This window comes from Nesoenas mayeri (assembly GCF_963082525.1).
Source record: "Nesoenas mayeri genome assembly, chromosome: 24".
Lineage (NCBI taxonomy): Eukaryota > Metazoa > Chordata > Aves > Columbiformes > Columbidae > Nesoenas > Nesoenas mayeri.
This window is the reverse complement of record NC_137546.1, coordinates 5,133,484-5,154,291: the sequence shown is the minus strand read 5'-3', so window position 1 is coordinate 5,154,291 and position 20,808 is coordinate 5,133,484. Positions and strand designations below refer to the sequence as shown.

Below are 20,808 nucleotides of genomic sequence, written 5' to 3'. Positions count from 1 at the left end.
TATTATATCAATCACACAGGCCCCGCTTCTTTTACTTCATGTATCTAGTAGGCAAGTGATTCATGAGTTAGAACTGGTGACAGAGCTTTGGCACCGGCTCCTCAAGCGCAAGAAACACAGCGGGGTTTGGGTGGAGGTTTCCAGCTGCCCGGAGGTGGGTTTGCGAGGCGTGTACCTTCAGTCCGCACACGGCCAGGTAGTCCTCCTTGCAGGGATTGCCAGTCAGGCTCAGCACCGTGAATGGAACGGGCGCAGACGCCAGGCGAGTTAGGGTCAGTTTTCTTTTGCTGGAATCGGCTTGTTTCAGCAACGCCGAGAGCTGAAGGACTGTAATCTGCAGGACAAAATCAGCTTGGTTACCCAGCTTTACGACAGGGAACTGCTGGAGAGGGTCCAGCGTAGGGCAACGAAGATGATTAAGGGAGTGGAGCACCTCCCTTATGAAGAAAGGCTGAAGGAGCTGGGTCTCTTTAGTTTGGAGGAGACTAAGGGGGGACCTTATTAATGTTTATAAATATATAAAGGGTGAGTGCCATGAGGATGGAGCCAGGCTCTTCTCGGTGGCAAACAATGATAGGACAAGGGGTAATGGGATCAAGCTGGAACACAAGAGGTTCCACTTAAATTTGAGAAAAAACTTCTTCTCACTAAGGGTGACAGACACTGGAACAGGCTGCCCAGGGGGGTTGTGGAGTCTCCTTCTCTGGAGACATTCAAGACCTGCCTGGACATGTTCCTGTGCGACCTCACTTAGGCGTTCCTGCTCCAGCAGGGGGATTGGACTGGATGATCTTTTGAGGTCCCTTCCAATCCCAAACATACTGTGATACTGTGTGACTGTGGGGACAAAGGCATTTCCATTTCAGCTCAATGACCTGCAGTTTTCACTGTTTCTGCTGCAAGAACTCTTTTCCCTGAAGAATGGGAGGCTTTCCTAAGCTATGCAATACTTTACAGAAGATCCAAACCTCAGAACGGGCAGAACAAATAACATTCTCCTTGTTTCTCAGTGCTCTAAGGCCGTTCAATTTTCCTTTACATTCCAATTTTTGGTACAGAGCCAGCAAACTCACCTTGCCCTTCTCGTGACTGACAGCCAGGTGCTGCCGGCGGCCGTGCGGGGACGACAGGACACACATCGCCACCCGCCTCAGCACGTGAGCGCTGATCAGCTGCCGGATCGTCTGGCCCTGGTCCCCGCTGTAGTTCATACGGACGTTCTCAAAAGCGCCTTCTTGAGAGCCAAGAGTTGGGACCTGAGTCATCAGGAAAAGAAGACAAAAGTCTACCGCTGGAATTTTTCTGTTTAAAAGCAATCACATCCACCCGTAATCAAATTGTGAGTGTCATACCATCAACTGATCCGTCATTTCCACTGACTTGTCCAAGGTGTGCAGCTCATGGAGAGCTTGCTGCGCACGGCTGCTGCTCCCCATGGCTGAGGCTTGCTGGAAGTTGATCTGAATCGCATCCATCAGGAAATTCAGCATCTCCAGCACCAAAGGTGCAAAGGAGAAGTTGGCCTGCAAGAAACACATGCAGCAAGTGAGGCACATGATGTTCCTGTCGGGATTCCACACAACAGCTCCATGTCAACTGGTTTTTATAGCTTGATACCACTTTCACAATCCCTCTTATCATAAAGAGTATAAAAATCAAGCAACTTGGCTGATAACCAACACGGTCCGGCCAAGATCCTCAGCATAACCCATGTGCCTTTTAATAGCCAGCTGATAACGATACCTGGGACTGCAACTCCTCTCGACAGCCCTCTACGTTTCTACACAGGCTGCTCTTCTTGGGTTTTTCCTCATCAGGGCCCTTCCCCTCGCTGATGGTGACCTTGGCTTTCTCCGCAGGGGAGGTGCTCGCGTGCCGAATGACACTCTCGGGCACTCGGGGCTCGCTCTGGAAGGCGGATTCTTTCATGGTAGAGCTCATACCACTGCTGGGAGTTCTCTTCACCAAAGCCTGGAACAACAGAAAAATGCTAAAAGCCCAAACCAAACTCAATTTGACCACTAACGAAATGAATACAGATTGTAATAGCAGCAAGATTAACGTAATTTTGAAGAAACAAAGCGCAATTCTCATAAAATGTGATTTTAAAGAGATATAGTAACAGTATACTGCACACCACTTCCCACCTAAGTATGAGAAAAACTTTCATATTTAAGATGAAGTTACATTTGCCAGTTCTGTAAAGGGGGGTGGAATCCCAGGAGTCACTAAGACAGATTTGCCAATGCACTTATTTAGTGCAAAAAAAGTAAATTATCACGATGTAACTTATTGCAGAACAGAAACCTCTGCAAAAGAAATCACTCAAGAAATCACTCAAGAAATCACTCAAGAAATCACTCAAGAAATCTCAGCTGGTATGTTGACATGAAGATGCTTTACCAGGCAACTGCCGTCTTCCTTGGCTCCACAGTCACAGAAGAACGATCCGTATTTGGCATATGAGATCTCATGATCCTTGTGACAAACTTTCGCACAAACTGTGCAAACACCAACCCCATCAACCATCTTGCAAGTGTGACAGTGATACCTGCACAAAATAAGATGAGTTATAAAATACAAGGCCTCAGGAAGGCCCAGAGGCTGCATCTGTTTGCTTCTCAATGGCCAGAAATAATAGGCTGAATCTCAGAACACAAGTTTGAGATACTTACCAGTGTTGATTCATGAATTCTTTCTGTGTGATGGTGAAGGTACAGAGTTTATTACAAAGGGAATCTTCATCCTATCAAGAAGAAAGTTTTGGAAAGGTGTTATCGCTATGGTAGAGGCACACGGCACAGAACACATTCCTCAGACACAAAATGCACATCTGAAGAATAGCAAGTTACAGCAGCACCTAGCTAAAAGGCGGCAGCTGGTATCAAACCATGTGGTGACATTTTATAGCAACTCAAAGGAGTGAATAAAGAAAAAGAAAACAATAACAAATATATCGGGATGACAAATTTTAAAGAATGCATTAATAACAGGTTTTTTCCTCCACCCAACAGCACTTAAAAACCTAATAGAAGTTGCTTGTTGATATAAAATCTAGTTATTTCACAAACAAGCCAGTAGGAACAAACCATTACTCCATTTTTTTGTTTTCTAAAAAGCCCCAAAAAACTTTCAACTTTTGTTGACAAAGTCAAAAAATGTACGCCAGGATGACAGATATCCTATCCCAGATCTGACAACTGGCATTCTTCACTCAGTCTCACATTAGGAATAAACAACAATAAGAACAAAATCTTAATTTAGAACCTGAGTAATTCTGAGTTGGAAGCTGCAAAATGAATCTACATCTCATTGGCAGCATTAACTGTGACTATTGCCTACCGAATCTTCAGCCTGCGAGTCTTCCTCCTCCACTGCCAGCTCTTCCACCCAGTCTGAATCCACCTCGATGGCCCGTTCCTCTCCATCCACAGAAAGGTGGCTGGGTCCTTGGCCACCGGTCTGGCTCAGCGCGTTAGTGACATCGGCCAGGTAAGAGACAATATGGCACGTACACTCCAGGATAGTCACATGCTGTAACGTAGAGATGAATGAAAATGAAGAGGCAATACTTAGATCCCATAATAACTGCTCCAAGGCAAGAAAATATAACAGCCCCTTGACCAAATTGCTTTAAAACTCCCACATTTTTGCAAGTTAAGCAACAGTCACGTGTCTTACCTTCCCTTGCATGACATTTGCGTTCATTTTTTCTACCACGTTCTTTTGAGACAGGTACTTCTTGCTGTAACACAGAGCAGTGGAGATCATTACAAACTTAATTCTCACCAATAGCTTCAAGCATTCAGTCAGCTTTAGATTAGCAACAGGAAACTTATAAATGCAGTAATTAAACCATCAAGAGGGGAAGACAATGACAACACATGGTTGTTTTAAATGGGGGGACACAGATCAGCCTCTCTCAGGCACTCTATATTCCAAACAACAAACTGAAAAATAAGTGTGTATCAGTAAACATTAATTTCTGTCCCCAAATCACCAGGAACAAAATAAAAAACAGTCTAAGCGATGCAAATGAACAAAGATTAGCATATGGTTTGCTCTTACCATCTGCTGAGCCAATCGACAGCAGCACCATGAAGCTGGAGGTGTCCCGCACCCTGTCCTGCACTGGCCAAAGTCGCCATCACGACCATCAGCTCAGGAAAGCCCGTGCCGTCACCATTGGCCAACATTTCCGTGGCCATCGGGATCAGGGTGCTCAGCAGAACAGTGCACACGCCTTCTCCGACTTGGCTAATAATCAAAAAGAAGAAAGTTTCAGATGTGGCACACCACCCGCTGAAATACAGCAAAGCCCCAGAGCGCAAGAGCACTGACAAGGCAATGCTGCCATGCCCATCACTTCATTTGAGCTGCCACCAAGAAGCCACCAGCAACTTGCACATCTAGAGAACAAAAGGAACAAACAGCAGACAAAAGAAATGACAACTACTGTACTTTACCTGTTTTCCCGAACAATGTAAGTTGTCAAGAGTTGCAGCAGTTGCCTGTTCTCTTGCACGATATCCAGCTGATCTGAATCTTTGGGTGGGGACATGGTCATTCTGGTTAACCAGGCCTGCAGCCGGACAGGCTCCACGCAGGCCAGCTGAGCCAAAGAGCCGCAGAGATGGAGCAGGCTGGGGTTGGGACTCTTCTCAGCTGGTGGAGAAAACCACTAGTGAGTGCCAGATGCTACAATGAACATGTTTGGAGATGGTTCTCCATCAAAAGTGTGAAGCTGTCATTCCACTTCCTCTCACAGCTTTTCTTTCAAGCCTATTCCTATCACAGTCTAATACCAGAACAGTATAAAATGTGGACAAAGGCAGGACAGAAAAGATTCAACAACAACTTACTCAGCTGGAAGAGCTTGGTGAAGAATTTCAGCACCCTGTTACAGAACTTCGCTGAGAGGTTTTCGTTGGCTGTCGCCATCATGATCTGGACCAGTTCTCCACTACATGGAGGAGAGAAATTAAAGTCAGCTTTGTAAAAGGCAAACCCATTCCTTTTTTTCCACTCACAGTCACATCTACCCTCACGTTTCAGAGTGGCAATAGTTTGTATTAACACTGCTCAGCAGCCAAGCCCCCGAAACTGCTTTCAGACTAACAGCAAACTCTGAGCTCAGACTAAAATGGGTAAATCTCGTGAGCTCCGGAGTAGCTCCGTAGTAGTATCATCCACATGTTGAGTCACAAAAGGGCCTGTACTGGCTTCCAAACCAAAATTCAGTATTTTCTTGCCCTTTTTTCCCTTTCCATGTTAATGAAGTACAGCCATCAGCCTGGTTCAACTTTGAACTGTTGAACAAGTAAAGAGCAAAACCAGACAATGGTCAGCTTTCTAACAGAGAAAAAACTTTCCTCCAGTGCACCCTCACAGCTCTTTGGGATATTGTTGTTGTCTTATGCTGTTTCCACCACAATTTATCTTCATAATTCTAAGCCAGGCCAACACCTCACCTCCACCCTTAAAACTATCAACCTATTGCCCCAAGGAAGCACTGAGAGAACTTGGGATTTTGCAGCTGCCTTGCAGACCAGTGTCTCTCTAAAACCTCCTTATCATGCTTTGATAAAACAATCATCTTGCAAGATTCCCCACTATGAGGACTGGCATTAACGTCACTGAGGTGTCGACAGCGACAAGCTAAGAGAAAAAGGAAGTGAAATAAAGTCCGTGGCCTACAACTTTGAGGTTGACTTCACCTTTCTGAGAAGAATTCTTCCATGGCTTTGCGGGCCTGGCTGCTCTCCAGCTGCTTCTCCAGATGTTGCAAACACTCCTCCAAGATGGACTCATCCAGGCCACTGAGCATCAAAAGACGTGTATTAAAAACAACGTATGAGAACAATTTTAACAATTCCAAGAGCCAAGAAGTGATCAGTTTTGCTCACACAATTCTAATCCACTTTCCACTAGCTGAGAGAGCAGCTCTCCTTCCAAGAGACAGGTGAAAAATAATTGATGAATAAACACACGTGAACATCAACAAATCCAACAAGTATTCAGAAAAGAAGCAGCACATCTTGCTACAGGCAAGTTACACACAGTCAGAGATCAAAAATAATCTAGACTTTTCGGACTTGTCACATTACAAATTCCTCTAAACGGGTGCTCTTTTTACACCTCAAGTCTCTTTCAGTGTTAGTCCTCCCTGCTCTCTACTGTGTTCATCCCCACTCCACAACGCACCCTGCAAGTCAAATCCAATTACGTTTCCATTCTCTCCCAGAAGACGCAGTAGATCTCTGAGCACCTTCCACCCAGAGAGGATGCGTGTTAAAAAGATGCAAGATCATCATGCTTAATGGTTTTATGTTTCAGAGGGGTAGAATCTACATCTGTGCATCGAACGGCACACAGAGAAGAAGGGGTGGGAAGCACAAATGTGGCTAGTTTGCTATGATAAAGCAGGGATTAGCTATCCTTATAAAACAGCAAGAACAAAGGAATATAAAGCAAATTAGGTCGGCATCTTCAGCTTTGATTTTGTGCTTGTATTTACATAATTTTCTATTTGCTTAAATAAAAAAAAGTCCAGAAATATATATGCTCTATCTGGAGTGACAAGAGATGATTAAAGCCCGAGCCATGCAGCGCATTACCTGTTTGGATCCGAGTGATGGGCCAGTATGTTATAGCATCCTGTGATCAGCTTCTCGTAAACACGCGCCAGGAATTCATCTGATTCCGCAGGGCCCAAGATCCTCTCTAGGGAGTTGCTGCTTATCTCTGCCACGCTCTCTGTGCTGGTCTCCAAAAGGAGGGGCAATAGGGAATGAATCACCTGTGGCGGATTCAAATCATCTGACCAGCTGGAAAAGAAAAGAAGTTAATGGTGTGTATGATCTACCAGAGAACATGCTTACTGGATCGATCAGAAGCCACACGAGCAAGGCACAAGTCTGGATCAAGTCTGTGATAAAAATCCTTTTCAGAAAGTCAGGATAAAGACACTGACCCAGGCATTTTTCGCCTCAGAAAACTTGTTCTCATTTGGAAAACTCTCCACATGTTACTTTTGCATATATACAGTTACATTTTCCCAGATGGTCATACTATCACATATTAAAGCTTTTGGACTTGTCTGCAGTGGCAATAACTATTTGTTTTGTTTCAGAATATCTTAAAAGTAAGTCCTTGGAAAGAAGTTCTTTCCTTTCACTTTTTCCTTATGTTTTAATAACATCACATAGATGAAAAACCACAGATGAATTAATTAGATCCATATGGTCTCAGTTTATATCCCAGTTTCTTCAAGTCTCTATTTGACCGAAAGGACTAACAGTTTCTCTCAGGGACTTCTAAATATAGCAGATCGAGACAGGAAGGCTATTTTTCATTAATTTAGAAGGGTACACTAAGTAACTCTATTAAAGGCTGAGTTCAAAATACAGATCCAGTTCACGTGTTGCACCCCAACAGTATGATGAAGACTGAAAAGCAACCACGTTAATTCCCCGTATGATGTATCAGAGAACACCCTTATTGGAGAAACCAGGAGTCACACAACTCCGGATGGCAGCCCAGGAGAGCAGAGAGATTTATACAGCGAGAACATACCATAAACCCCACCACTTACACAATGAGATCCCCAGTGAGTCTGACCAGGGAGAGCAGGGTGTGCTTGAGGGAAGCTGCAAGGGGTAAACTATGGCTGCACAGGGTACCCAGGTGGGCGGCCTGAACCGCGCTGATGTAGCTTTCTGCAGGGATCGTGTCATTCGCAAAGGCGTTGCGCTAAGGATTGAGAGAAAAACACAAACATCAGAACAGTTTTAAAGAAAGACACGCTGCCTGCCACGCGCAGCAAGTGATGGTCCCACCAGATCGATCTGCGACGCTGGACTCACCCACGAGCCAATGTTCGGAAACTCATTTGTGTGAATGTTGTTCCACGATTCACATAAAGTTTGCACAGCTGATGGTAAGTTCTGAACAAGCGCCGGACCTGCGATTAATGTGGAATCGTAAGTCACTGAGTAATTTCATGGGTCCTATTGAAAACAAGAACGCTCTGCCAACACTGTTTAGAACTAGATCATTAGATCAAGACACAACTGTAGCTAAGCTGAGCTGTAATTCTCCTGAGGGCTAGTTTCAAATTTTTCTACAAGTCAAAATTATCAATAAGTTTGCAAGGGCTTCCCAGCTTCTTCATTAAAGCAACAGAAAGCACAGCAAAAATACTAATTCACCGCAGTCTTCAACACATCAACATTTCATAATGCCCCTTACTATGTCATGCCACTGGAACATGAACATGGTTCCAAAAGCATTTCAATAAGCCGGATAAGCCCAGAAGATTGCTGCTTTTTCAAGGTTTGCCCAACTTTTTTCAGCTGTTAGGACACTAAGAGGGAAAGATTTCTCAGTCTGCTGCTGACAGCACAATGCACTCGTTTGAACAAAATGCTCCAGAGCACAACAGCCAGCATACAGCTCACCTAGAGTATTAATAATAATACTCACCTAGAGTATTAGACTTGCAACGGCTGGATCCAATGGCCAGGACAGCAGCATAACCTCGTAGCTTCTCTTCAGAGGGTTTGTTTTCAGCAGAGCCCTCTTCAGAGAGGCTCCGTAGTAAGTAAGATCTGCATTCAGGATGGAAAGGATTTATTTCAGGAAACAGATCTGCATTTCAGGAGTAAATATGTCTTAGATGTCAATATAGTGACAGATAAGAAAGCAAAGTTCTGCCCCATAGTTTGCGTTATACCACTAAAGGAGTTCTGGGCTTTTATCTCCTTCAAGCTACTTACCAGGAAAAGCACCCACTCAAAAGAAAATACTGATAGACTTGTGCTTTTTTCTACGTAGGTTCTAATGAGAGTTTAGGAGACTTCAGACTCTTAATGTAAGAATTAAACCCTCGCTCTTTCTTGATGGTCTGACAGCCTCAATATTATCTCAGTGAAATAACCTTAAGTAGCCCTGTCCTAGAGAGCAGTAAGAGGAGGTTTTATCTTCATAGGAAAAGCTGGTTTTGCAAGCAAGACTTAAAAGATCAGACAAGGAGGCTACTTAGAAACAACAACTTCACATACGTGGCTTGAGAAGCTACTTTTTATTCTTCTTTTAAAACAACAGACACTCTGGAGGACATACATTAGAATAATTCTACTGGACTATGAAAAAAAATGCACCTACCTCTAAGAAAACAACAAACAAACTGTGAAGAAAGCCCTACACACATAAAAAAAACTGTATTCCCACTAGCGATCCTAAGGACTGTACCTGGTGAATGTAGCGTAAGTGTCAATAAGCTGCAGTGTAGCAGGCAGGAGGTTTTTGGTTATCTCTGAAGACTTGTGTGGATCAGTTTCTGCAGCTAGCTTGGAAAAGTGCTCATCCAGAGAAACCTGGATCTTGGAAATTGCAGCATCGAGGGTGTAAATGGATTGTAAACTGGGAACTTCGTGGAGCTGGAGAATAGTTGTGCAATCAACACCACAGAAAGAAGATATCTGAAAAAGCAAAGGGATGCAACAGTAAGTGCAAATCATTCCACACAAACAGAAGCTCCATCTGCACAATTACATTCACACCGGCTTACCTGTCGAGCAAAGTATTCCTCTGCTATTTCCACATCGTACTTCACCGAGCTGCACTTGCTGGAGGCCAATTCAATGAGAGAAGCAGCATGGTCAGCTTTCATGCCTTGCTTCGTAAGGTGATCCTACAGATGCCAAAAAAAGACCCGCCACACTTAAAAAGTGCTCTATAATTAACCACTCCACCAATTAGGAGGTGAGAACACTTTAGAAAACACAGACACAAGTTCCCATTTCTCACCACCATGCCCATGTAACAAATCCCACATGCAGCCGGCACAGAACAAGAGACTGACCGGCTTGGCTAAACAGGGAGATTCTGAAGGAAATCAGAAATAAAAATAGAGTTTACTGACTGTGGAAAAAAGGGCTGGCTACTTATGAAGAATTTATGAAAATAGCTAGATCGTGCAGAAAAAAAAATCAGGGAAACCAAAGTGCAATTTGAAGTTAATTTGGCCAATTCTGTTAGGGATAATAAAAAGTCCTTCTTTAAATACATTAATCACAAAAGCAGGGGCAAGGAAAACCTCCATTCTCTGTTGGACTTTGAGGGAAATGTAGTTAACAAAGATGAGGAGAAAGCTGAGGTACTTGATATCTACTTTGCCTCGGTTTTTACCGGTAAGACAGGTGGCCCTCAGGACAACTGGCCTCTGGAGGTGGTTGACAGAGATAGGAAGCCAAAGAGCCCCCTTGTATTCCAGGAGGAAATAGCTGGTGACTTCCCGAGCCATCTGGATCCTCACAAGTCTATGGGACCAGATGGGATCCATCCTAGGGTGATGAGGGAGCTGGCAGAAGAGCTCGCCAAGCCGCTCTCCATCATCTCCCAACAGTCCTGGCTCACTGGGGAGGTCCCATACGATTGGAAGTTGGCCAATGTTACCCCAATCCACAAAAAAGGCTGCAAAGCTGACCCTGGCAACTCCAGCCCTGTCAGCCTGACCTTGGTGCCTGGCAGGGTTATGGGGCAGATCATCCTGAATGCAATCACACAGCACCTGCAGGATGGACAAGGGATCAGACCCAGCCAGCACGGGTTTAGGAGGGGCAGGTCCTGTCTGACCAACCTGATCTCCTTTTATGATCAGGTGACCCACCTGGTGGATGAGGGGAAAGCTGTAGATGTGGTCTATCTAGACCTCAGCAAAGCTTTTGACACTGTCTCCCATAATATACTCCTGCAAAAGCTTGTAGCCCATGTCTTGGACAAGTGCACTCTCTGCTGGGTTAAGATTGGAGTTGGACTAAGGGTTGGACTTGATCTCTGAGGCCTTTTCCAACCCAGTTGATTCTGTGATTGTTGCCATCAACAACATTACAAAACAACCTGATAAACATGAGGCTGTACCTTGATCCATGTGACATAAGACGCGATTCGCAGACGGGAAGACCAGCGCAACGTGTGTAAAATATCACATTCACTCATCTCAGGTGTGTTCGTAGCCAATTGATTCATGTAGTTTTTGGATGGAGGCAAAATCCCCAATATCCGCCAGAGTATCAAGAAGTAGTACTGAAGTGCACAGGCTTCCTGAACAAAAGTACAGTTGGACAAATTAATAAAGAAAGATTGGAGTGTCAATCACTACAGCTACTGAAATTATCTCATCAGGGACTCCTGTGGATGTGCCAAATGAGATGAACACATACTTGACTGAGTTTCTGTCATATTACACAACAAATTATGCAACAAAGAGGAGAGAGAAAAGAAAAACAAAAGATTACACAGATTATTTTCATCTTCACCATACTCTAGCCAGACCTCCTGGTATTAACAGGGACATACAGTAAGTCTAAAACATGTTATGAATTAGAGACTCATATGAGATGTGAAACGCTACCATGAGCCATGAGATTTTTAACTTCCCCATTCCTCCAACGGCTGTCAAGAATACTTTGCTCAAAAATACTTAGTTTGACAACTTGTTGTTCCTCAACACAGACAACATGACAGCAACACAGCCTTACCAGCGCAGTGACGTTTTTGTTCTCCTTCCTCCTGAGTGTATCGAACTGTGACCCAGCCGCAAGCAGTGAAGTCAGGGCCGTGTAAAGCTCATCATACTTCATAGTCCTAGAGAACAGGACCTCACAAACCTGCGAGAGATGATAAGTCAGGATGGGTGTGTTGCAAATTGCACAGCTCCACGTTTATATACAGCCAAGGTCTTCTTGTAAATATTCAAAATACCCACAGACCAAAATCATGCAAAATGAAACTTTTGCTCTAACTGCTTCATCAAGTCTTGTCTGCTTTCCCGGGCACTCGTCAAATGAACTCGGCCCTCAAGGCTTACGGAAAGGTCTTTCAAACAGAAATCCTCATACCGCGCTATCGAGACGGTTCAGATCATCCTCAGAAGCTTCTAGAGACAGGATGCAGTAGAATCTGGGTTGTGGAGCTGTGTCTGGAGCATAAGGACAGAAAATAATGTTTAAAGTGACAGTTTTAATTAGCCATTAATGTGTCATCCCCCCTCCTCCATCCCCACAACCTTTCACATTTGAAGACTAACACCAGATTCTACTAAGCTCGCTCCACAACACATTATATGTACTTTTAACCTATGGTACACACAGCCAAGGTTTTCCTACTCATACAATCCTTGCATAATAAATACACACTTATTTTGAATTACTTGTAGCCAAAAATAAATTTCTTCCATTAAACTTTCTTTGCATTATGCGCATTTTTATCCACTGTATCTATGCCTACAATTTTCTCTCTTACCTGATGAACAGTGTTTGGTCCAGTTTTCTTCCACTTCTTTAAACCCATGATAAAGTGGGACAGACATTCGTCTGCTACTGTCCTGGGATCCACTCACCCAGCCAAGGGGTGGGGTCAGCAAATTATATTGCACCTAAATTAAAAAACAAAGAACCACCCATGGCATCCTTGTCATTAAGAGGCAGGGGGAAAAAGTACCACCCCCAACAGAAAAAGAACCATAAAATACAGACAACCCTGTCACTAAGACAAAATCATTCCCAGTTTCTGAGGGAAGCCCTGGACCCTGCTTCCTGGAGTGAGCAGTTTAAACCAATGGTCAAGTTTCCAACAACTGAAAATGACACACACAAAAAACTAACATCCCATTAATGAGAACAGCACCAAAAACCTCAACAATGAAAAGCTAAACCCAGGACACGGCGTACACGGTATTTGTGAAATGGTGCCTAAATCCCCAAATACTCGCGATTTTGCAAGACAGGTGGGGCATTCATCCTGTCTTTACCAGGATTTATTAGGACAGTAGTTACAGAACATGATCTCAAAATCTCACCTGTTCAAATAGGTACATGGGGGCCTTGGAATACTGATGGAGCAGGTAGTCAAACACCAAGAGCAGACGCGCCACGATAAGCGGCACAGAACACTGCTGGGTATCCATGTTCGCCGTCAGCTCCACAATTGTCTGGATACAGAGCATCATGATAGATCTGCGGCCCCTCTCAGAGAAATTGTGAAAAATAAGCAGCAGCAGCTGGAGATGTTCAACATTCAGATCTTCGGTGTCACTGGGAAGAGTCCCCTGCAAGGCGTTTTGCTTCAGTGTGCCCACAAACCTGGCAGGAGAGGAAGTTCACCAAGTTCACAAAGTTCACTTTTCTCCTTGTTTAGATTTCTCTTTAAAATCTCCTTAACTAGAAGTCACAGACACATTTTCATAATTCTATTTTTGTGCTTATTCTTCTAATACTGGCAATTTCATAAATTATTCACCACATCGTGCATTGGAATTATCTCACCTCTCCCAAACTTTAAGGCATTCTGGAACGTCAGAATCTCCCTGGGTAGTGGCTTTATGCTGCCAAATCAGGAGAAGTCGCGAAAGCACCGACAGACTTTGAGGATGGATGTAGAGAGGCCACGGACCTTCAGAAAATGGGGCGACTCCCAGCTGCTGGAGAAGCGTGTTCTGGAACAAAACACAGACTTGTTGATTCCTGTGTAACCTCAGCTGGGTGTTCCTGCTCCAGCAGGGGGGTTGGACTGGATGAGCTTTCGAGGTCCCTTGCAATCCCTGACAATCTGTGAAAAGAGGCAAGTCCTGTCTGATGCTTTAATTGAAAGCACAATCTGAACATATTGATGATGATAAATGTTAGGGCTCGCAGAGCTTGTTCACACAGCAATATCTCTCCTATCTCAAATACATGGCATAGCTGAGGGATGCTTTGCTGTCACTTTGTCACCTAAAACTGACTTTCAACTTCAATGCCAATGCAGAAAAAATGGCATTAATGAGCTCTGCTCATTTACTGCAATATCACAGCAAGAGAGAGGCTGCTACGTATCACAGCAAGAGAGTATGCTACTACGTTCAGTATCTAAGGATCTGGAAGAAGACCCCTTTGACTGATCACAGTAATGCTTGATTCTTCTCAAATATAAGATGACAACCGATTTCTGAGAAAGTCTAACTGCTTAAAAAAAACCCAAACCTGCTACAAGAAACATCAACCAAGCAAGCAGAGTATTTTAAATACACTAGGAAACAGTCAACAAAAAATACAGGAATTGAATTCACTGATTGGTAAGCAGATTTATAACCTCTACTCAATAGTGTTAAGTCGGGTCAGGCCATGATCTAGCAGAGAAACCCAGAGGCTACAAAGTTCGCACATGAAAGCAAAAGGATTAATTTGATTCTCTTCGGAGAGAATTCTAAGGCCTTTTGGCATCAGTTTTGACAGCAAAGCAAATCTGCAGGAATCCCTCTTGATCAGTGCATGCGCAGAGGCAATCCTCCAAAACAAAATATACAACCACATTTCCTTTTCAGCTTTCATCACCTTCAAAGTTCAGTGGATTAATTTGAACTCTGGACACTAAGTTTACACTCTGCAGGATGCTTAAACTGGATGACTGCAAAGGTCATCCAGCTTGTTGGATCCAAAATATTGCAGGCTCTGTTTGCAAAATAATATACTCTAGGGCCAAATGGAATCATCAATGCAGTACTCAAGCTGCGGAGCGTCTGCGTAAAGACATTAACACACATCAACACTTCATTTTAATTACACGTTCAATCACAGACTTACCTGCAAGGCAGGGGACTGAAGATCTGAGGTCACCAAGGAATGGTTGAAGTGATACAGCGCAGCAGCAAACTCCTCATCCGACGTGCCTGTAAGACAGTGATCGAGCCACTTTAGCACCGTTGCTCTCCTACATTTTAAGTTTCCACATGAAACTCGGAAAACAGACACCTATAAATCCTACAGTGTGTGGTCTCGAATGGAGATGTGTTCACTCACCCTTGAGCCCGTCCTTATCCACCTCTTTGATGATGCTAGCTAGCGTAGCCATGTGCTGCTCCGAAAGAGAGACGCTCAAGTAGTTGCGAATGAAGTTATTCCTGGAGTTCAGCATGGAAGAAGTGATGAAGTTCAAAATGTTTGAAGCTAGGCTTAAAAACTGAAAAGAAAAAAGAAAACACACTAGCAAAGCAACAAAAGCAGGGGGACTGTAAGACAACATTAAATAAAACCAGAACTGCCAGCAAAATAAATCAAGTCACGTAACTCCACCCCTGGCAGTGGGGTACAGATTTACTCATCACAATCCAGCTCACTGCACTCCATGTTCTATATCTGGACCAATTTTACAATTCCCTGAAAAGGCTGCAAATCTCTGACTTCTCAACTGCAGTATTTATTTTTGTCTTTACCCAACGGAGTTAGAGCTAAAAGTGTTCTAGCAGCAAGTCATTTCGCTTATAGTTCTGCCCTCGTTTTCCCTTCTCCCTTTGTAACCCAAATAGACATTAAATTCAGTCTTGGCTTCCCTAACAGTAACAAATACCCTGATATTCCACCTGAGGGACGAGTAGAGAACACTTCTCTATTCAAAGTCAGGACAGTCACTGATTCTCCATCAGCAACGTACTTAAAATACCTGACATTTATCACGCTGTCTGTCAACGCAGCGAGCTGCTGACAAGCAAACCACGCGACAGCACATCAATTAGCTTGTGAAGCCTGAAGACCTCGTACCAATTCGGGATCTTTGCGGCTGGCCAGGATGTTCCCGTTCTCTCCGGCCGACTGTTTGTTGGGGCTCTTCACTCTGGGCGAGCTTTCCAAAGGTGGTGGTGGAGGCGGGGGCGGCGGGGCCACCTTCTCTTTGCTCGGAGAGATCGTCTCCTCAAACCACTGCCCAAGGATCGGTTCACTGTCGTCATCTAACACAGGAGGAAGGAAAAACAAACATTCTATTACAAGCAAACACCTTAAGCAAACTACTCAGGTTAGAAAAGGCCTGTAAAAGTTTCAATGAGCGGAGTTAAGGCATCTGCTATCCTCGTTTTTCCTTTCCAAATCACAAGGCTAAGCACTTTTACAGAAGTCTAGCAGGAATTTACAAGGAGAAATTATTTCCAGTCTCCTCCTAAGCAAATACTGCCAAATCCCAGCCGCTCAGGCTTCAGTTTACATAAAAGAGTACAGTCAGCATTACATCTGCCAAATAGATCTTACAAACTGTTTCATATTTTCAGCATTACATGCCATTCCAGTCTAAGAAGGCAACAGCCCTGTAGCCAGGTTTCCAGTAAGTCTGAAAGACAGCGTAAAATCCTGACTTAAGTTGCTTGCTGCAAACTCGATTACCTTGGCTGCTGTCCTCCTCGGTGCTGCTAAAATCGTCCTCGTAGTAAGTATTGGAATCAGTGGAGGCACTTGCGTCACTGCTCATGGAACCCTTCCTCTGACGCTGCAAGACACAAGCCTGGGAAGAACAGCAGAACAAGTTAAATTTCAGGATTGTGAAAGATAAGAATTTGAAAATAAGAGTAAATTTCTAATGCGTTTTCAGTTTCTTCTAGCAAATTTGTCTCAACTAATTTATTAACAGTTTTTTCAAGGTTCCTCCCCCTTAAGTTGTACTAAAAATTACACTGGATGGTTGGAGACAAATAACTTGTAAGTAACACTTCAGGGAACAGCTCTAACATAACATTTTGTACACAGCCTTTTCATCTGCTCCCTAAACTCACACATATCACTGAGCTTACAGAAAAATTTTACCAAAACAAGTTCATCAAATTTACAGCTCTGAAAAACGGAAAGAGAGAGGCCCAAGTTGACAGCTGCTGAAAGAAGAATTCTAAATTCTTCTCAGTTTGTAAAGTGAGAACTTTCCATGTGGACGACATGTGGTAGAAGCGGTTCAGCCGCAGAAGTTCGCTCGCTGTACACCAGCTCCTACCTTTCTGTAGGAAGTAGACAGCAAAGTCAGCAGCAGATTAGTGAGTGGTACAGAATCGATCAGGCGCTGAATTCTCTGGATGGATGTGCTTTGAGCCATGACATCCAGCACTGCTGGCGGCCCATCGCTCTCCCAGCCCTGGAGGACGGCATCGAAAAGAGAATTTAAAGCGTGTTTCAGTGGAGAAGGCAAAATGTTTCACAAGAATGTACGTGCTATCTACATACCTTGTGCAATGCCTCCACTTGCAGATCTTGAAACAGTGAGGACAGCAATTTGATAGCATGATTTGCTAAGACCACTGAGAGAACACCAAACCCTTGATGCCTACAGAAACAGAGAAGATACAATGCAATTTCAAGGGGAAAAAATATTTATATATTAAATTGAGTGAAGAGATTGCTTTCCTAAACTGAAGAAAACAAATTCTTTTTCAGAACCAAGATGTGAGTTACAAATGGACATAAAACTTCAAGAAACCAACAAGACTCCGTAGTAGCTGCTTGCAGGGCATGGTTAGATACACGGACAATGATTCATTACTTCAGTGAGGTATTTACATACCCTTTGCCTGGTCCTAGTTTGGGAGACCCAACGCCCTCCTTAGTACGTGCAATAATGTCTCTGACACGAAGAGCAGCCAGTGGATCTTTCTCCTTTCCCTTATCAGCCAAGGCCGTGGGGCTGAGGTTCAAGATGAGGAAGAGGCTGTTTAGCAAACACCAAGCTCCGAGCAGCTGGAAGTTCTGATAATGCTATCATCCCAAAAGTGAAAGAGGGGAAAGAAAGAAGACAAAATAGTGTTAATCCAAATGTCAAAATATAAAAGCACGAAACCAGTGAAAATGGCTTCATGAGATGCAAATCTTACCTCACCCCCAGCACGGCGTGAATTGCTGATGGCTTGTCCAATCATTTCATAGATTTCAAGCTGCAAATCAATCCAAAACCACGGTCAGGTTTAAGCGCTTCTCTGGGCAATAATAAACCACCACACACACTTCTAAAACTCCAAACACAATTGTATTTTGCCCTCTACAATTAGCAACCCCATTACTTTATCAGCAAGCCTAACACCTGGAAATAATAGATATGTATTGCAATCCAACCAAAGACAAATCCTACACACTTCACTTGCTGAGAATGAAAACAACAAATGCTCTCACATCTACTTACACATTTCTGTACAATAGTAGCAGCATCATTTTCATAATCTTCTTCTTTGGAACTTGTTGACCCGGTTCGTACCTGTTGAGTGCTCCCCACATGTAGGATGGCCATGCAGGTTGCCACACTCACACCTGATCGAAATCAAGCAGAGGTAACATTCTTATTAAGAGCCAACCTTGGGACTTAATGTTCCTACCCAGCACACTAAAACAAGTGGTATCAAATGTGCCCATAAACTTGACGGAGCTGGGAATACCCAATACAGCTGACAGATTGAAAAATCTTTCTGAAGTACCCCCGAAAGAGTCAAGTTTTGGCCTAAAGAAACATGTGAGAACAATTAAAGGAGGAAATGTTTTACCGTGTAATTCAGTACCATTTTAAGGCAATCTTTGTACTTGACTGCCACATCTCTTTAAAATCTTACCCATACCAATTAAACACTTAGGATTCTGGTGTTCTTAAACCACTCCTGGGAAACGAGGCTCATTTGGGAGTCTAACCAATTAAGCTGAAGCCATAAGCATTGCATAAATATATTATGCTCTGAACATTAAAAAAAAGCAATAATTACAGGCTATTAAGATGATGTTGAGTCACTTAATCTTTGTCTCAGATACTGACAAGAACGTTCATAGAATATATCAGAATTTCAGTGTCGTGATAACAATTTTCATATTAACCCAGTCACCATATGCTGCATGGCTTTCAAATTCATGAGAAATAAAGGTTATTTGTGGGCTGAGGCTCAAACGTGCAGGTAACAAAGCAGAGCAAAAGCCGAAGCGACTTGAAGCTCCAAAGAAAATAGAGGAAATCCATTCACCTGCATAGAGACAGCTGAGGGCAAGAACAGTCACATCCTGGAGCCGTGTGGGTGTCAGGGGCTCCAGCACGGGCAGGGACAGAGTATCCAGCGCCATGGTCACGTCTATTACCAGTGAATGGAATCTGTTAAAACACACGTTAAAGTTCAGCAACACAATATACACATCAAGCAGCTCGCAGGAGCAGCACGGTGACTGATACCGTACAGCCAGCACAGTTATTTTCTCTCATACGGCGCAACCAGCGCCCACCAAAGAGCAGCGACAACAGCTCTTACCCATTGCGAACAGCGGTGGCATCTGCCACTGTGGCTGGCATAATAAAAAACGAGTTGGCTGACACGGCGTCCTGGAATCGATTTATGTATCGCAAAAAGTAGGGGAGGTTCAGGCAGACTCTCAGCAGTTTTTCGGAGCCACCTACCAAATAAAAAGAGCAGCATTATTTTTACTGTTCCATGAGAGAGGTAAGCAGAACAGGTCTAACGGTCACCAATAATTGACTTAATTATTCTTTGTGGTGAGGAAGTATCACCACACATGAGGTAACAGGATAAAGACTAGTTTACAACACACAAACCGGACAATGAAGTTTTCCGCCAGTACTCGTAATGGGTGTCACAAAGCCCTGTGAGTGTGCTACGTGACACACCAGGTCTAATTCACACCCACTTAAAAATCCACCCCGTAAGCTATTTTATATCTTCCCATCTTTTTTTTCCCCCTAAAACCAAACCTGTTGCCTACAAATACACTGAGCCCACCTGTTCCGCAATGAAGAAAACCACATTACAGCCACAACCTCCCTGGGTAACATCAGCATGCAACCGAGTCCTAAAGAACAATTTCCTTCCATTTAGAGCTGTAAGGTGGAGCACTGGAGAGACACTGGCTCTTGCATTTTTTCCCCCCAACGCTAAAAGGATGATTCTCACCAAGTTCTTGCAGGCTGGCTACATTCTGAGCGATGAATATGCTTTTTGTCTTTGCCGCAGAGGTTTGATCTGTGGAAGCTTGATCCTCGCTCTCTCCTTCCACCTGAAAGCAAGCCCATACTAAATATATCATGAAAGCATTAAAAATACACGATATTGCAATAAGTCTTTATAAAGCGGCAAGGCGTAGCAGCACTAATGAGAGCTGCGGATATCTCTGAACATCAGGTTCCACGAGGAAACAAAACTATTGCAAATACAGCACAAACAGTGTTTTCTTGTTTGCTATTCATCAACACGCAAGTAGGATTTAAATACTTAAGAAAGGTTTTCTTTACGCATATGTATTAAAAATCTACCACTTACTGCCCTCTGTCCTTCCCTGCACCAATATTATTAATGTTAAAATTCAGACTTTCTAGGTGAGGGCTGTGTGTTCACCTGTGTCTCTGGCGTGACAGATGCCGACGAGGAGACTCTGGGGTTGAAGACGGATGTCAACTGGTTGAGGAAGTTCATCTGTACTTCTTTTTGTCTTAGTTCTGGGCTCACCGGAGACGCCAGCTCCTTCTGGTCCTCTACTGCAGGGCAAACAGCAACACATCATTTCATACATCAAAAACGCAGTATGTTCTATGGCCAACTCAAGCACCGCAGTGATGTAACCATGAATTAGAACTCTTACCATCAGAGAGGGTTTTGACAGTCTGAGGCAGCTTGGCCGATTTCATCATTGCTGTGAAGGTGATAATTTCAGTTCGATCCAGGCGGCTGCAGCCTGTGCACAGCCCCTTTATCAGCAGAATGAGGTGTTTCTATGAGGAAAAAGACATCAAGTACTATTTAAACTCTCTCGATTCTAATTATTCCTCAATATCATTTATTCTAAGCAGCTGCACTGAGAGTCCTGCAACTTCAGCCAATAAGGCTACTGCAGCATCTCGAACCCACTCCGATCTCATGGCAAAGATCGTGACAACGTATTAACTGCAGATAAATCAGGTTGCTAACCGTGTCCCATATGCTTGCTACGGAAAAGCATTTGGAAAAGCTCTTCTTCCTATGCCACACCAAGGCTTAACGCT

General features: G+C 43.7%; 1 protein-coding gene across 1 annotated transcript in view; it reads right to left on the bottom strand.

Moving 5' to 3' along the window:
* UBR4 (ubiquitin protein ligase E3 component n-recognin 4) overlaps window positions 1-20,808 on the bottom strand; it is a 76,551-nt gene that overhangs the window by 50,411 nt on the left and 5,332 nt on the right. The window contains exons 4-41 of the mRNA XM_080358825.1: window positions 20,409-20,538; window positions 20,165-20,304; window positions 19,724-19,826; window positions 19,067-19,208; window positions 18,788-18,912; window positions 17,968-18,092; window positions 17,663-17,722; window positions 17,356-17,546; window positions 17,019-17,118; window positions 16,792-16,929; window positions 16,194-16,311; window positions 15,579-15,766; window positions 14,841-15,000; window positions 14,625-14,710; window positions 13,329-13,498; window positions 12,863-13,145; window positions 12,307-12,439; window positions 11,904-11,983; window positions 11,544-11,672; window positions 10,924-11,106; window positions 9,572-9,694; window positions 9,253-9,482; window positions 8,485-8,609; window positions 7,866-7,963; window positions 7,595-7,752; window positions 6,618-6,827; window positions 5,718-5,819; window positions 4,863-4,963; window positions 4,467-4,665; window positions 4,069-4,257; window positions 3,682-3,745; window positions 3,343-3,534; window positions 2,676-2,746; window positions 2,404-2,551; window positions 1,744-1,971; window positions 1,353-1,523; window positions 1,074-1,256; window positions 176-334 (exon numbers count right to left, since the gene is read on the bottom strand). Coding sequence (XP_080214951.1) covers window positions 176-334; window positions 1,074-1,256; window positions 1,353-1,523; window positions 1,744-1,971; window positions 2,404-2,551; window positions 2,676-2,746; window positions 3,343-3,534; window positions 3,682-3,745; window positions 4,069-4,257; window positions 4,467-4,665; window positions 4,863-4,963; window positions 5,718-5,819; window positions 6,618-6,827; window positions 7,595-7,752; window positions 7,866-7,963; window positions 8,485-8,609; window positions 9,253-9,482; window positions 9,572-9,694; window positions 10,924-11,106; window positions 11,544-11,672; window positions 11,904-11,983; window positions 12,307-12,439; window positions 12,863-13,145; window positions 13,329-13,498; window positions 14,625-14,710; window positions 14,841-15,000; window positions 15,579-15,766; window positions 16,194-16,311; window positions 16,792-16,929; window positions 17,019-17,118; window positions 17,356-17,546; window positions 17,663-17,722; window positions 17,968-18,092; window positions 18,788-18,912; window positions 19,067-19,208; window positions 19,724-19,826; window positions 20,165-20,304; window positions 20,409-20,538 — 5,535 coding nt within the window. The remainder of the gene's footprint in view (window positions 1-175; window positions 335-1,073; window positions 1,257-1,352; window positions 1,524-1,743; window positions 1,972-2,403; window positions 2,552-2,675; window positions 2,747-3,342; window positions 3,535-3,681; window positions 3,746-4,068; window positions 4,258-4,466; window positions 4,666-4,862; window positions 4,964-5,717; window positions 5,820-6,617; window positions 6,828-7,594; window positions 7,753-7,865; window positions 7,964-8,484; window positions 8,610-9,252; window positions 9,483-9,571; window positions 9,695-10,923; window positions 11,107-11,543; window positions 11,673-11,903; window positions 11,984-12,306; window positions 12,440-12,862; window positions 13,146-13,328; window positions 13,499-14,624; window positions 14,711-14,840; window positions 15,001-15,578; window positions 15,767-16,193; window positions 16,312-16,791; window positions 16,930-17,018; window positions 17,119-17,355; window positions 17,547-17,662; window positions 17,723-17,967; window positions 18,093-18,787; window positions 18,913-19,066; window positions 19,209-19,723; window positions 19,827-20,164; window positions 20,305-20,408; window positions 20,539-20,808) is intronic.